Source organism: Orbicella franksi, chromosome 7 (genome assembly GCF_964199315.1).
Source record: "Orbicella franksi chromosome 7, jaOrbFran1.1, whole genome shotgun sequence".
Taxonomy (NCBI): Eukaryota; Metazoa; Cnidaria; class Anthozoa; order Scleractinia; family Merulinidae; genus Orbicella; species Orbicella franksi.
This window is the reverse complement of record NC_138151.1, coordinates 5671620-5687486: the sequence shown is the minus strand read 5'-3', so window position 1 is coordinate 5687486 and position 15867 is coordinate 5671620. Positions and strand designations below refer to the sequence as shown.

The following is a 15867-nucleotide window of genomic DNA, read 5'->3' as shown; positions in this document are numbered from 1 at the left end:
CCATGCTGGGGGGGGAGGAGAAGTACGTTGTTTAGGAATTATGACATAATGCATAATTGTCCAGTCAAAATTATTTCTTGTCTGAGCAAAAATAGATTTGATTGGACAACTTGACCAGTGCCAGCTGAGAAATTATTTCAAGCACTGAAGTTACAAAAACCATATATAGCAACCAAAAATCAAAATAAATTACATGGGTAGAGCAGCACATAGTGGAAAAATGAACTTGACAAGAAACTTTGACTAAGACCTAAACAGAGTTAATTGACAGAGATAATATTCTATATTACAAGTTCAGTGTTTATTGTGCTGTACGTGGTTCTAACTTTTACATCTGTGGATGAAACCCTAGTGTGTGACCATTCAAATGAAAGCTATTGAGCAGTACTTTCACTCAGCACTGTTTAGTATTCTGTACCAGGTGGTTCTAAGTCTATGGATGAAACCCTAGTGTGTGACCATTCAAGTGAAAGTTATTGAACAGTACTTTCCTGTGCTCTCACTGGCTATTAGGTCACGTAAGGTTGTTCTACTTTTTTAATTCTTGATGAAACCATAGATCAAATTTTAAAAGCTGTACATGCGTATTGCCATAAAAATTAAATTCCTTTCAGGGAGTTCCCACATTGTTTTTTTTCAGGGGTTGCCCCTTTACATTTTAGGAAGTTTGCGAATACTAGACACTCTTGAGTATGTACTTCCCACCAACAATGTACATATGTATTTGTACATTATTTATCAGTACTGTAATGTCTTGACAGAGAAAAGATAGAGCCCTTGGTAACAGCAAGAAATTTTGTCACTAAGAAACAAATTATTCAGTTGTGAAACAACTAAAAATTATAATGGAAATGTTAGATTTTGGGTTTAACTTAGTGCCTTTGTGGGGTAAACAAATTCTTATTCAACTTATTATCATGAGAAATCAAATTTTTTTGCCTTGTAGTAAGGTTTTCAGTTTCTACCAGCCCTTTCCAGGTGTCCATCTTCCAACATATAAGCAGGTTTGTACTTGTTGCTGCCGTCGTCATATTTTAAGGCAGGGTTTGGGGTTGTGTTGTGGGTGCTTCCCAGTGATGTGTATCCCTCATCATATAAACAGCAGTATGGAATACTGCACTCTCTGATCATAGACCACACATCAGCATGATGCCAATCCAAAATTGGATTTACCCTCATGTAGTGTGGCCAGTCTGGGTCTGTTGGAGAGAAAGTGCGTAGTGCATCTGAAAAAGGGTCATGCCTTCTAGTTCCCAACAAAATTGCTTTGATTGCAGGCTGAGTTTCTTTCAAAGTCTTCAGAGCTGCTTTGATATCTCCCATCATAGTTATGAGGTTCAAATTATACCTTTCAGTTGTTTCTGAGATAAACTCTTCTGCTTGTGGAAATGGTGAGTCATAGCGAATGTACAAAGCCTTCAGTTTTTGGGGTGGGGTTGACAGCTTATTAACCACAGCATGTAACATGTGCAACAGTACAGTGCAGTCCTTGCCACCATTGAAACTGATACACAATTCGTCCAAGGAATACAGCTGTAGAGTTTGCTGTATAATGGCCCATGCTCCTTTAACACAGGCACTCGTGTTTGACTCATCCTTGGGATCCAGTAGACAGTACACTTTTTCCATGTTCAGTACTCGCTTAGAGTCCTCATTTGGAGGTTGCCTGGATGGACCTGTTGAAAAAACAGAAATTAAAATACAACACTTAGATATTAACCAAGTGACAATATTTGCATTATTATTACATGGTTGCCACAGACACACTTATCAAAATTCCCTGACTTTTCCCTGACTTTTCCCTGATCAAAATAAAATTTCCCTGACCAACTAAATACAAAATGTCAGAACTAGCAGTGGCTTTTGGTATTAACTTAGAGCCCTCCTTTCCACTCATTGAATAAGACTGATAAGTTGCCATTCCTTCTCCATTAAGTAAAAATATCATTGTGACTCCAAATGTTTCTTCCAGCCTTCAATGGTATTAAGTCAGCTGTGCTATATTATTTCAATTTTCCCTGACTCAAAGTAAAATTCCCTAACTTTTTGCCGAGCTTGAAGAAGTTTTTTCCCCTGACCATTTCCTGACCTGTGGCAACCCTGTATTAAGCATAACAATGGCTGACTGACTGGCTTGGTTGGTCATTTGAAATTTTCACACACTTAAACCCTGGTAACTCAAACTCCCAAAGGAAATGGGATTTAAGATAGCCGATTGTAAATGACTGAAAAAATATATCCAAAAGAAATTTATTAGAATTTGAGACAGCCGTGGATTTGAGATACATGAAAATCAGGTCAAGATATCAAGGTTTAACTAAACTCAATAATTATACAGTGTAGGTTTCAGTTCTCCCACCCCTATCAACCCAGAATCCACCTTAGGAAGCCAAAGAGAAGAACATTACTACATGAGGAGTTAGTATTTTTGGATGTTGCACCTTTAACCTGTGATCAAGTCTTCTTATCTTTCACTGTGGTTGGAGAAGAAGAGAGATGGCTGAGGGCATGATCTCCTTAACCATCCCATTAGGGTAACATTTATTTTGTGATGAATTCCTTTTCCCTTGGAAAGGGGAAACACAGTAGCACATGACTTACAGTTTGGTATTGATGCATCAGCAACACCTCCTTCTGTCTTCACAATAAGGTCCTCAGGCAATCTTGCCAAAAGGTAGTGCCAGGCCTCCTCCAGGCCATTCACGCTGTCTGACTCCACGGTCAACTTGACCTTGAATTCTTGATTGCAGACATTAGGATACGATCCTAAATGTACGATCCCTTTAAATTTCTCATCCACCTCATCCAAAATAGAAACTACATCTGTTTCGTCTGCCGAGAGGAAAATCTTTCGCAGGAAAAAACGTTTCTTGGAGTTCGAAATTAATAGAAGGCTTTCTAGAACGCCAAACCCTTCTTCCAAGAGCTGGGGGACACCAGGGAATACATACACGTTATGTGCAGAAATAAGCGGAAAATTGCTCGGTTTCCCAGACGAATCTTTTCCATAAGACAGCTTGACTGAGGAAGGGACACGGGCCATTTTCAGATGGGACGAGTTGATTTGATGTTCTGAAAGTTTATACACACCTGAAATCAACCTCACTAACTCTTCGTTGAGGACTACATCTTCCTCAAACGCTTTGGCGATTCCCTGCATTGTAACATCGTCGTGAGTAGGGCCAATTCCACCGGTGGTAATGACGACGGAAAATCGAGAAGAGAATTTTTTCACTTCACCAGCAATTTCATCGACATCGTCCGAAATGACCGACACTTTTCCCACCTTGACTCCTAAGGACCACAGCTTCTTCAGTAGAAAATAAGAATTCGTATCTTTTGTATGACCCTTTAAAATCTCGTCTCCAATAATGATGATTCCGGCTGTACATTTGAAGTCATCTTGCATCACTTCGTCCGCCATTTTGATTTGACACTCTAAAAAAAGATATCACGTGACTATAACTTTGGCAACCGAGTCAAACAAAGATGGCGGACTTTTTGCAAAATTTGCTAGACGAGACAAACATTTGCGAGGATTCGCAGATATGATTTTGTCCAGAATTGCACGTGAAAAAGTGGATCAGTTCCCGTTAGTAAGTTGTACTTTTTCTCTTGTTATATAAGAGTAGAGAATACTGGGTTATTTTGTAGTCAGAATTGACTTTTGCAGGCTGTGACTGCAGTGGGCGCGAATTCCAAATTTTCTACTTATCAACGAGCGTTTCACTCATAGCTTTCTTTTGTGAGATCGTGCTCACGTGAACTATAAACCCACTAAGCTGCACGCCGATGATTAACTCTTAAACTTATTGATTGGTGATACTGGCTAAAAATTTAAAGCCTTGCTCATTTCACAGTCAATTGTTACCAGTACAGCTTAATTTTTGGTGCTTTTCTTAGCTTTTGTGATGGATTGATCGATTCTGCGAAATATATTTTTATTGCCGATTTTACGTTTACAATTAGTGATTTGCAGCAGAGCTTGCTGAATTTTTGAAAGTAAGAATTGCTTCAGGCCAGAATCAGATATTTTTTACAATTCTGTGGCTCTGAGATTTGAGCTTAAGCTTAACTCACTAATTCAGATCACAGTTGCCACTCTAGATTTGGCCTTTGCAATGTGTTTCAGTTTGTTACAGTTGATTCTTATTGACCTAGATGTAATAATCTGGACATGAACATCTGTAGCCAATACTCACTGTGTATCTATGAAGAACCGGTTTACCCTAGACAGGAATTTTGGTATATCTCTGGTAAAATTGTTTCCTGTGTCAATTTTCATCTGTGCTTGGACTACCTATCTCCCTGGTCTATGCATGGGTGAAAGTGGATACAGATACCTATCTCTAAAAATTGTGCCATAACAGCAAATCCTTCACTAAGCATATTTCATTACTTGGCTGGATCCTGGCTTTGTTTTTCTTTTGAGCCAAGGCCAGCTGGTCTGCAGTGTATAGTTTGCTTCTCTTCCCAGTAGACCACGACACCCATAATTTCCCCTCCATTCTGAGTAACATTTTTGATGCCACAAGTTTTTTCGAAACCAATCAGTGCTGCTTGTTTCAAATTTACCACATGCTTGGTTTGAAACAAACTTGCAACATCAACAACGTTACTCTAAGTGTGGCCAAAACAGCAAAGACATTAAAAGAGTTCGGCAAATAACTATCCATCTTACTTACAGTCAATAACCATTATATCTGGTAGATAACATTATTCACCACAGGAATACAACTAGCTGTAGACTGATTGTTTTTTGCTTTGACTTGTTTCTTTGACCATTAGAAACTATAACCTTGTCCAAATCTTAGAGATGGTTATCCTGACTGTTAATTAAGGTGATTCCCTAGTAAAAGAACCTGCCATAGATTTCCGATGAAACTTGGTATGCTGTTGTTACAGGACATGGAGTTATTTAAAACATAATAAAAAGAGGGGGTCACCATGCTTGTTTTCATACCACAATGCTGACAAATATGGTTATTCAGGTGACTTTTGGTAATCTCCGTTTGCAACAAATAAGCTTGATTATTTTTCAATGCAGTGCATTATATCGCACAGAGTTTGACTTTCTTTGATTGTTTATTCATCTACGTCCCAGAAAAAATGTCTTCAAACACCCTGCATTTTTTAATCCTTTAAAGGAAACATAATTTGGACATGTGCTGTTGGGCCCATTATGTCTCCCTCTGTAGAATTTATTTCATTTGCCAAAAAAGCAGCCATAGATTTCTGCTAATTTTTTTGTCAGTTATTGAGGATACTGTTCTCATTGAAATTATGCAATAAAAAATATAGGCCACCATGCTCGTTTAAGAGAAAAGAGCATTTATTTCGCTGTCAAGCTTAGCTTAAGGGAATTCTCTTTCGTTGTGTAAGTGTATCTGCTCATTTGCATGCGCTTATGACACAAAAAATCGTGCGCAGTAGGGATGCGCAATGTAATACTGAGGAATCACCTTTAGTTAATGCCAAACTACCCAGTAGGTACCTTATATGTAGTTAGAGTACGAAGGGAGCAGTGTATGATATTGTTACTGATGTCTCATACATGCATGTAATTGATCAAATGTTTGATTTTTCAGGAAAGTTATGAAGGCAAATAAGTACTTTTAACAACAACACAAGTGAAATATGGAGCTGGATGAGAGGCTGAGATGGATAGAGATCAGGGTGACGTCGTCCCTCAAACCACGAGCAGAAGAACTCAAGCATATGTTTACTAATGAAAAGAGCAGGTAAGACTTCAAAAGGGGGCATTAGCTTTACTTGCAGGTCCTGGAGTAATCTTTGGTTGTATACATGTACAGGATATACTATTGAGGAAATACTGTGCATAGTCATGCAACATACAGAGTGGGAGAACAGCCACTGTAGACATACTGATACATATACATGTAGCTCGTAGTGCATGATTGTACAGTCAATCAGATTGTAGCATTTGATTATGTACAGTGTATACCTACTAGTAGCGTTCTACTAATAAATTATAGTAGGAGTGTGATTAATTGACTCCTACAAGAGTATAGCCACTTCGTGTAACCCAACCTGAGAGTGCACCAAGCACTTTTGTGTAAGTGACAGCCATCTGCTTCTTCCTCTCTTCCTTGACTTCAGGACCGAAATAGATTCTACCCTCTTTCGACTGTAACATAGAAGAGAAAATGTGCAAAATACCCCTGACATGGTTCTTCAGATTGTCTGTGCATGAACTGTGTAATAAATAACTATATCTCATGAAGATTTATATGCCTTAGGGTATTCTCCAGCTCAATTCTTTCTATTTTGCTGATGAAATTCTCTTTTTCCCTAGGGAGGCTATGTTTGAATTCTGCAACAATGAAGAAGTGAAAAAACTGTTTATTTTCTCGTCAACCACTCCTGCTGGCAAAAACCTTGTAGCATCACTGAATCCACCCAGTGGCTTAAGAGAGAAGTCAGTTTACTTTGTGAAGATTCATGAAGCAGGAAAGCTGTCCAGGGACAACATTGTCACCGATGTGGCCTTCTGCGACTGTTCGTATCAACCCTTAAGTCATGCCAGTATTTTAACTAAAGATGTCTTCTTGCCGCTGCTGAGTATTGAGATGGGCGGAGGTGTCAGTGGAGACAAGTTGATGGACTTGGTGCACAGGATGGTTTCAGTCCTGCAGGTTGCCGAGGGCAGTTCAAAGGATCAGGTCACGCTACCCTTGCCATCCATTGAGGTGTTGTCAGAGGCTGCGGCATACAGTAGCAGACGACCAGCTGTCATTCATGTGCTGGAGACAGCTGTGGTTAATTGGATAAAGCAGATTAAGGTACATTACTGTATACCTGTATTGTGAATTTTAAGTCATTTTATAATGTTCATAGATTGCTACTTTTAAACATAGGCACGCAAGGCGTGCAAGAGTTATTTTTTTGTGAACTATAAGTCTCGGAGATAGGAGCATTCATGGAACTGTTTACTGTAATAATTTGGTTGATTTGACAAGTTTTTTGGTTGCGATGTACAGCAAGAAAGAAACTGGGAGTTTATGATGTACATACGATGTTACATGGGTAATGGTAAGATAACTAAATAGTAAGCCCTAAAATTGTTTGACCTAACAAACTATAGTAATCTGACACGTCTCCAGATTAATGTAGATACCATCTTATTTTCTAACAGGCAATTTTTTCCGTTCTTTGATACAACCCACACTGTGATTGGTCTGACACGCGCACATGCATAACTCCCTCACTCACCGATCACGTAGCCCTTCCCCCGGGGGGGCAGACTTCCTTATATGGGCTATATAGGTCTGTGCAGCCCTGAAGGGTATGGTTTTTCAGCCGTTTTGGTCATAAATAGGGTATCAATTTTAGCTGATTTTGGTCATTTTGGTCATAAATAGGGTACAGTTTTTGCACTCTAGCCTTGATATGGGTATGCTTTAAGAAGAAGCCACTTTTTCATGATTATCGAAAAGAAAATCAACAAAAGCCTGTCACAAATTTATATGTTTACGGTAATTTAACATTGGTTTGAACTAGGGAGCTAATTATAACGCAGGTCTCAAACAGGGTTTTGATTTGAGGTTCAGGTTGTAAATAGGGTTTCGAATTTTTGGTCAGGTCATAAATAGGGTAAGGAATATCGCAGATTTGGGTCATAAATAGGGTAAGGGTTTTGGGAAGCGGGCCGCACACCCCCAACCAATTTTTCTGGGAGTACCCCCTCGGGAACCCTTCCAGCCCCCAAGAGGAATTTTTGCTCAAAAATACTCAAGTTAAAAAAACTTTTCGTATTTTACATGAGTTGTAAGTTTACCCTTTTTACACAACACAACGCAACAACGCTACTTCACCGAAAATTGAAAGAAAGGGAAAAAACCTCTCTGACACGTTGAAAGTCTGATTTAATTAAATTGCACTTTAACTTAGTGCCACACAGTCTTCAAAGAACATTTGAACAGTTTTCATACTTTTTACCTTTAAAAATATCGGACTGAAAAGAATGTCATAAAATGCCCTACTGCAGAAAAACACTCAAGAAATGAAAGCTTCTTTTTTGTTTAATATCCTGGGAACAATAGCCGATAACTTGTAAGCTCTAATTGAATTTACTCCCATATGAAAAACAAAAGTGTCGAGTTACCATTTGTAACTAAAAATAGCAAACATCTCGTGGGAACAAATGGTGATGATTCGTCAGCTCTAATTGATTTACTACCTTGTGAAAAACAAGAGTGTCAAATTACCCACTGTAACTAAAAAATAAAAATATCTCGTTATATTTGCATGCAATAAGAACAAAACAATCGTTACCTGCACTTACTATTGTAAACGTTAGAACTGCTTCAAATCTAAATAGTCTCGTCTCCTCTAAAACATGTCCTAAGAACTAGAACCGACGATTCATGACCTCTAATTGAATTAACTCCTTGTGAAAAACAAAAGTATCAAGTTACCCTTTGTAATTAAAAATAAAAATATCTCGTGCCATTTGCCTACTACTAACTCATGAACTGCTTCAAAACTTAAGACTCATCTCGTTCATAACTAGCCACCATTACACTGAAAATTATGCACTCTAAAACAACCCAATGTACGTATGTAACTGTCACACTCCCCTCCAAACCGGACTAAAAATCACAAACCAGCAACATACACGTCGCTCTTTATTTTTCAATTACCAAAGTCCTTGTGTTTATACATACCTTGTGTTTCTCATGTACCATTTACCTTTACAACAAGAAATTTGATTGGCTGTTCATAGTAGATCCAATCTGATTGGTGTGACATACATACATCTCTCACTCACTCACTCACTCACTCACTCACTCACTCACTCACTCACCCATTGACCCGTCCATAACATACCTGACGCGCCGACTAAGAGGTATTTTTTTTACAAAAAAATAACTCAAAAATGCTTGCAGTGATAATGATCTACATGTACATGTACAAGGTACAAGCAAATAGAGCTAATGAAAGAGGCCTGTTATGTATTTCATGGCTGAATGAGTGGGCAAGACAAAACAAATTACTGTGTGGTGATTAGGTGCTAGGAAGTTTAGCAAGCATGCTAAGAATGATAACCCCATGTACATGTAGCCTACTTTGGATTGTCTGCTGTGTTCCTTAAGAAAAGGCTGCTTGGTTTGGGTTGTAGTGCAGTAGCCATCAGGCTGCTGTTCCTCTCATTTACTTGTACGTGCATACAGAGCTCTGCACATAGAACCTTATGTAGAGGCAAAAGCGTACAGCATATCAATCCAGTTTCTTGTTTACAGGTGACGTTGAAGCTAGACCCAGAAACTGAAATAAAAAAGTTTGGTCCGAAACCAGGACCCCTGGATGAGATAGAGGTATGTTTAATTATTATTAAATTAACAGGGCTTTAAACTCATCATCAATAAATGAGCTTGGGCACTGATGCCTTAAAGTTGGTGGAGCTGGGAAATGCTCTAGCACAGGAGGTATCCATGGCAACCCTGCAAGTGACCACCACTGGGCACCGTCTAGCCTGTGAGCAGGCTAGGCACTGCCACTCTGACCTGCCAGTGGAATGCTTACGAACCAATACTTACTGAACCCAAATGAAGAGAGTGAAGGGTGTGCTGGGCGAAAGATAAAGAGCGAACAGCTAGCAAGCATAATTGCAAGCAAAACAGCCTTTGCGAAAGACTGCAAGCAAACAACTGTGAGCAAAGGTCACAAGGAGGCCCTGCTTAAGGCTTGGGACCGCCCCAAGCTGCATGAGATGAAAAACTGTTGACCAGCATTCACTCGAGGTTAACTTTGCTTAAATTGCATTTAGCCCCATAATATCAAGTACTAGTAATGTTTACATACATGAATTACCGTACATGAATTTAGTTGTATAATTTGTTACAAGTCGTATTTTATTGAGGATGTATTGAACCTGCCAACAGAAAGAAAGAAGATGAGAAGTGAAAAACAAGCAATAAAAAAAACCTAGTAGATGTTAGGTTCTCATGCATGAATCAGCAAATGCAACACGTTTTTGTGTTAGTATGGGGATGTTGAAGTGACGAAGGGAGGGTATTAACGGGGACCATAACCTGAGAGCATTGATTTCTTGGATGTAAAAATGTTAACCAAAGGGTGGATAACTTGGTTTTATGTCCATAATGTCAAGTTGGAAACATCAGAATGGTGTGAGTCCACTTTGGGCTGGAAACCTGCATAAAGACCCAATTTGCGGTTCCTATTCATGCTGTCGACCTTGTCTAAAGTTTATTTGGAGGGGGCAGGGGGGGTGGGAAGAAATGAAAAAGGAATGGTGAAGGCCTTCAGGATTATATGGTAGTGTTGAAAGGGGGGAGTATTTAAAGAGATCAGGGCTTTAAATCAGTAAGGTGTGACCAAACAGGAATTCCAGTGGGTCAATAATAAATTATTAGACATTGGCAGAGCCTCGCCAAATCACGCGACGTTTTCTTACTGTTATAGTAATGCAGTTGACCAGGCCTTTGACCCCGCAAGCCCTATATCTGGAACAATAAGAAATGGGCAGTGACTGTGGCTTAACTATTGCTTTGCATTTCTTGTTTATTTTTTTCTTCTCATCCATTCCGCAATGTAATTGCTGATTTAGATGTGGTCAGAGAGATTGGAGAAGATCACGTCAGTGAGTGAACAGCTCTGTTCACATGTGGCTCTCAACATCATGATGAATTTGGAAGATGCTCACAGTACATATGCTCAATCTTTTCACCTTGTAAAGAGAGAAATTGCAAAGGTCAGTACCAATATAGGCTTGATTACTAGCCATGCGTGCTGGGGGGTATTGTGTCTTTGATGTACAAGGAATGAAAATCACAAAAAGTGTTTAAAAGTATAATGACAGCAATTGAGTCGCAAGGCATTATTTAGATTCTGTAAAGTCAACCTTGTACTCTGAAGACTTCAGTGGGGTAAAGTTCTGGATTGATGACATTCTATAGGTCTGTGTGAATAATCAAGAGTTATTAAAATGGACTTTAGTAGGATTTAGAAAGTTAATTTGTTGGTCCCTGTGAATTGCAGCTTTCCAGAACTCTTACTTTTTGGTGGCTGGTACACTTTCAGTAGGTTGAAACTTCTTTCAGTCAAGCTTAATCTGTAAAATGAAAAATAATGTCAATCTGTCTCCCAGATTTTTTGGTATCAATATTATTATTGTACACGTAAGTGTGTTATGTAACTACAGGAATGACGTCAAGTCTCATTTTGCTTTTTTTCCCATGATGGATGCATCATGCTTCATCCTGTCTAGGACTTCTTGTCGATGTTTTGGTTCAGCTTGTCATAAATGATTTGTATTTGCTCACCTTGGCATGAGTTGTACAAGCCAAAATGTCTTCAGTTATGTGTGTACAGTTGTATTGATTTTTTTATGGCTGTGTTTCTCACTGAGGTTGTTGTTTAAGAGATGCAGTAGTTACTTACAGAATGTCTTAAGAGGGGGGATGCTTTCTGAAGGTTGTTACAACAGACTACGTGTACATGTAGATATAAGCGGATGATGATGAGAATCTCACTGATTGTCAAACACTTTAAAAAGGTGTTTATAAAATATTTTGTTGTGTTTTGTTTAAAAGGCAGAGGCAGAGACCAATGATAACCTTCAGTTTCTGAGTACACTTCTGCCATGGTTTGAGAAGCTTCACTATGCCACCAAATCTGCTGACATGGTGTCTGTTTTCCCTCCCTTGATGCACACTCTTTTTCTTGTATGGGTGTATTCAAGGTTGGTATTTAATCAACTACACTATTTAGCTACAAAGAAATTTACTGTCGAAAGTAGACTCTTAACCAATGGTGACTGCATTGGATTCATCAACTGACCTGTACATGTATAAATTTCAGTTTAACTATTTACATAATACCTCAAGTCTCACAAGTCTCACATTTTGAGTGTTCGTGAAGAGGATTTAATTACAGATTTGAACGACTAGTTAATTGATACTAAAACGATTTTATTATTTGTTCTTGATTTCTATGCATGATAGTTGACTTGAGCTCTGCCCTTATCAGCTAGCATGCAATGGAAATCTCAAGCTCACAATCTCTTTGTTAATTATTTTTTCTCTGTATAAAATTACATTGTTGTAAGAATGCGTACAAATAAAGGCTGTTGTTGTCATTGTTATTCTGGATCTACAGGTCTGGGTTTAGCCCTGGCCAGGATTGATGTTTCTCTGGCTAAGACCCTTAAATCTTACAGTATTTCTTTTCACCCACAAGTATACATGGTTACCTAACCAGTGTTGGCAACCTGCCGATACTCTGCAATGGACTAGCATACAAATTGGCATATGCATGTAAATTAAACTGCTTTGCAAAATTTTGAAACAATGCGTGACTATCAAACAGTACTAATAAGGACTTCATAATTTCCTCATTCCACTTGGCACATTTTAAAACAGGTATTACCACGACAACAGAAACTTTACAAGATTGTTAACCATGCTATCAAATGAAGTTGTAGCCAGAGCAAGACAGTTGGTGGGAGAACATGTGCTGGAGAATTTGCTAGCGGTAGGCCATTTCTTTTAGTCTATGTACTTGTTATAAGCTAGTTAGTTTGAGCAAAAGTACAAATCCTCTGGTGAAACTGTAACTGCCTGTGATGCTCTTGGGAGCAAAATAAGTGACCAATAGGAACGTGTACAGTAGCTGGATGCGCAGGGAAAGCGAGAGGACAGACGTTGAACCATGAAGAGCATTATACAAGCTGCAAGGTGTAGTTTAACTTTCCTGATCTTCCTATTGTCTGGAACACTTAAACTTGTACAAGTAAGGGTTTTCAGAAAGACTTCTGAATTGACTATATGTAGCTACTGGAAGAAGCAACTTGAAGAATCATGAAAAACTTTTTGCTTATATTCTAATGAAGATCTTTGTTAGTCAGTGTAACCAGTGTCAGATTCAAGCCACTGAAGGGAAGTCATTAATGAGAACCCTTTGAAAAGCATTTCATTACTGATTAATATGGTGTACCATTAACTTATGTGCTGTCTCACTTTCCAGTCTTACACCAGTTTGAAGGATGCTTTACGTGTGTGCGCAGCTTTCCGGGGTTGTTACCTGGACAAAAAGGACAGGGCTGATGAGACAAACCAACAAAGACTCTCAGAACAGTCAGGGACTAAGTGAGTGACTATAGAATTGATGCCTCTTACTCGGAAAAGAACAACAAAAAATTGTTCGTGAAAATGATACTTTTCCAGGAATACTTCTTGGAATGTGGCTGCAAGTTGCAAATCTTGTGGGACATATCTTCAATATCTGTTTTTACAATAACTGTCTAATTTCTCGCACGCTGATTGGCTCATTTTTATCATCAATAAGAGTACAATGTACAGATGGATAAAATTTTAATTTATGTAAGCTTTCAAGTTTAACTTTCAGCTGTCAAACTGCCAACTTTTTAACCAAATTTATTCCCAGCATTTGACCATTTTGGGGGATTGTTATTGTTAAAAACAAATTGAGGTCAGTTTTTTATGTGTCTGTCCTCTTATTGATGATAAATTTCATCATAACATTGTCAAAGTTTACTGCAGAACCACTTGCCTGTGGCTCGTGGTTCCACAGCCACTTTGACAATGTTATGACACAATTTATCATCAATAAGAGCACAGATGCATAAAAAACTGACGTCAATTTGTTAAATGTTTGGCAGAATGTTTGGTAGTCATCATTTGTTTTGACCTCTTGTGACCAATCCAGTGACACACAGAGGTTTTGTTAAATGCTAGATGGTGCTGTCGCATGCTGGACAAAGTCTTCCTTGTTCCCTCCATTGGCTTCTTTAGGCTGTCGTAATGGGTAAAGAGTGAAAATTACGCGTAACATAAACTGTCCTTGATGGTTTTTGGATTTTTTTGTCTTTGCAGTATGGACAGTGGAGGCATTGTATGGCACAGTAAATTATACAATGACAGCTTGACACCCAAGACTACTAAGATCTTTAACCATCGCAACAGTTTGTCGGAAAGCAGCAACGGTCTGGACACCACAGAGCTGTGGACTGACTCTCCATGGCCTGCAAGAAACAATCCCTGTTTCACGACACTGAACAGTTTCATGGAGCGGTGTAACGATGTACTGGAGCTTGTTCAGACCACGCAGCATTTTGAGATGTTGACATGCACTGCAGAAGTTGGTGGGGCTGGTGGCAACAGTTTGGACAGTCAAGTGAAGGAAATACATCTGAAGTTTCTGGAGGCTGTGCGGTCATTTCAGCAGATGCCTCATGTAAGATCACTGCTTCTTTAGCCCTTTTGTTCCCTTGGGAATAGTCAATCTGTGTAGCAGTTGACTTGGCCTGCTTGTGAGCCATGGTGACCTAATTGTTATTGGCCTGGACTAAGGCTTAGTGATCCGGTTGAAGCTCTGGCTGGCATGTTTTGTTCTTGAGCAAAACACTTTTCTCTCACAATAATGCCTCTCCCATCCCTGGCCACGTTTGTTCAAAGGATGCTACCTGCAAGATAAATTACTACTTGAACAAGCGTGGAAGAAAAAGTGTGCAGCACTTTAATCTTATTAAATATATATATTTTTTCAGGATGTGCTGAATGCAAATGAAACTCAGGAGTTTGAAAGAGAATTTTTTGCTTTCCGTTCTGTGATAAGAGTAAGTTGAAGTTTTTCAATGGTATTAGTTTATGTGATGCCAACTTTATGTTCTGTCAAAGCAAATTGCCAGTGTGATATTATATTGTAGCTGAGAACATCTTATTTTTATGCTCCAGGAGTCAAAACTTTTGGTGTGTTTCTATCTTCAACCTGACGGTAATGGAACACTGTCCAAAAACATTTTTTGCCTAGATCAGCACGACAATAAACCTGGGAGTGTTAAGATTTGAGCAGCTGCAGAAGAAACAGCATTGTTAACTTTGTCAAGTCAGTTGTTGTAGATTAATAGTTTAGTGTTGCTTGTCAGGATTTAGAGCACAATCTGGCTGATGTTATGAGGCAAAGCTTCAAGCAGTGCTGGGACACAAGAGCCAAACTCAGGCTTCTGGAAGTATTTGAAGGAATTAGTGGACGAGAACTTGTTCAGGTGAGAATTATATAGAGTGAATCCGAGTTATACATTAGGGGTTTACAGTTTTAATAATCGTAATGTAACTTTAAGTTCCCTCTTGGTTATGTTCGTTACTCTCTCTCTATAATCTGGCTTATGCATTGCTGACCATGTGATGTAAAATCTGTAGTCATCTCTTGAAAACAATGAGCATATTTCCAGAAGATCAAGAGCATAAAGCCTTGAAAACATTTTTTAATACCAGAATCTGCGTAACTTCTCGTTGCATTAGGTAATTTAAATTATCGATGTACATGTACTAGGTGTTGGGCGTCATGACAGGCCAACGAAACTTCAACTCTTCAGCATTACATTTATTGGAATTAGCGGATGTGATTTCATAAAGGTGGTAGTGGGGTAGTACTGATCATGTTCCTTTCTTTGAATACCGCAGACCAATTTGCGAGATACATTTACTGCTCTGGTGCATGGTTTCACCCAAGAGTTACTGGACATGAGGACGTTTTTTGAGTCACACATGGATTCACCTCCCTCTTATCCACACCTCCCGCCAGTTGCAAACAAGCTGCTTTGGTTGCGAGGGTTCAAAATACACATACAGGTAAACACTTAGTTGAAGTACTGCTCGTGCAGTAACCACATAGACATGACAGATGGCGTCGACAGCTTTGAACGGCACTCACAATTCCTACTCAACATACAAACGTTTTTGTATCAGTATTTTTCTAATTACATCCCAGCAGTCTATACAAAGGTTTGAAAATGAATGTCTTTCGCTAACAACCTTTGGCTCTTAGTTAGAATATATATGAAATGGAAACTTTAAAGGCTTA

At 38.9% G+C, this 15867-nt stretch overlaps 2 protein-coding genes across 2 annotated transcripts in view; one reads left to right on the top strand and one right to left on the bottom strand.

Moving 5' to 3' along the window:
- Nucleotides 1–13: 13 nt before the first annotated feature.
- On the bottom strand, nt 14–3424 carry LOC145493492 (bifunctional FAD diphosphatase/FAD synthase-like). The gene is made up of 2 exons (XM_081472976.1): nt 2602–3424; nt 14–1676 (listed from the first exon to the last, which is right to left on the bottom strand). The coding sequence occupies exons 1-2, from the start codon at nt 3422–3424 to the stop codon at nt 955–957; spliced, it is 1545 nt and encodes a 514-aa protein (XP_081329102.1). The 3' UTR covers nt 14–954.
- Nucleotides 3425–3513: 89 nt separating this feature from the next.
- Nucleotides 3514–15867, top strand: part of LOC145493510 (uncharacterized) — a 59483-nt gene continuing 47129 nt past the window's right edge. The window contains exons 1-12 of the mRNA XM_081472995.1: nt 3514–3596; nt 5589–5741; nt 6317–6803; nt 9264–9338; nt 10592–10735; nt 11577–11725; nt 12405–12516; nt 13009–13130; nt 13878–14238; nt 14552–14620; nt 14930–15049; nt 15468–15635. Of these exons, the coding sequence (XP_081329121.1) occupies nt 5638–5741; nt 6317–6803; nt 9264–9338; nt 10592–10735; nt 11577–11725; nt 12405–12516; nt 13009–13130; nt 13878–14238; nt 14552–14620; nt 14930–15049; nt 15468–15635 (1911 nt within the window). The 5' untranslated portion in view covers nt 3514–3596; nt 5589–5637. The remainder of the gene's footprint in view (nt 3597–5588; nt 5742–6316; nt 6804–9263; nt 9339–10591; nt 10736–11576; nt 11726–12404; nt 12517–13008; nt 13131–13877; nt 14239–14551; nt 14621–14929; nt 15050–15467; nt 15636–15867) is intronic.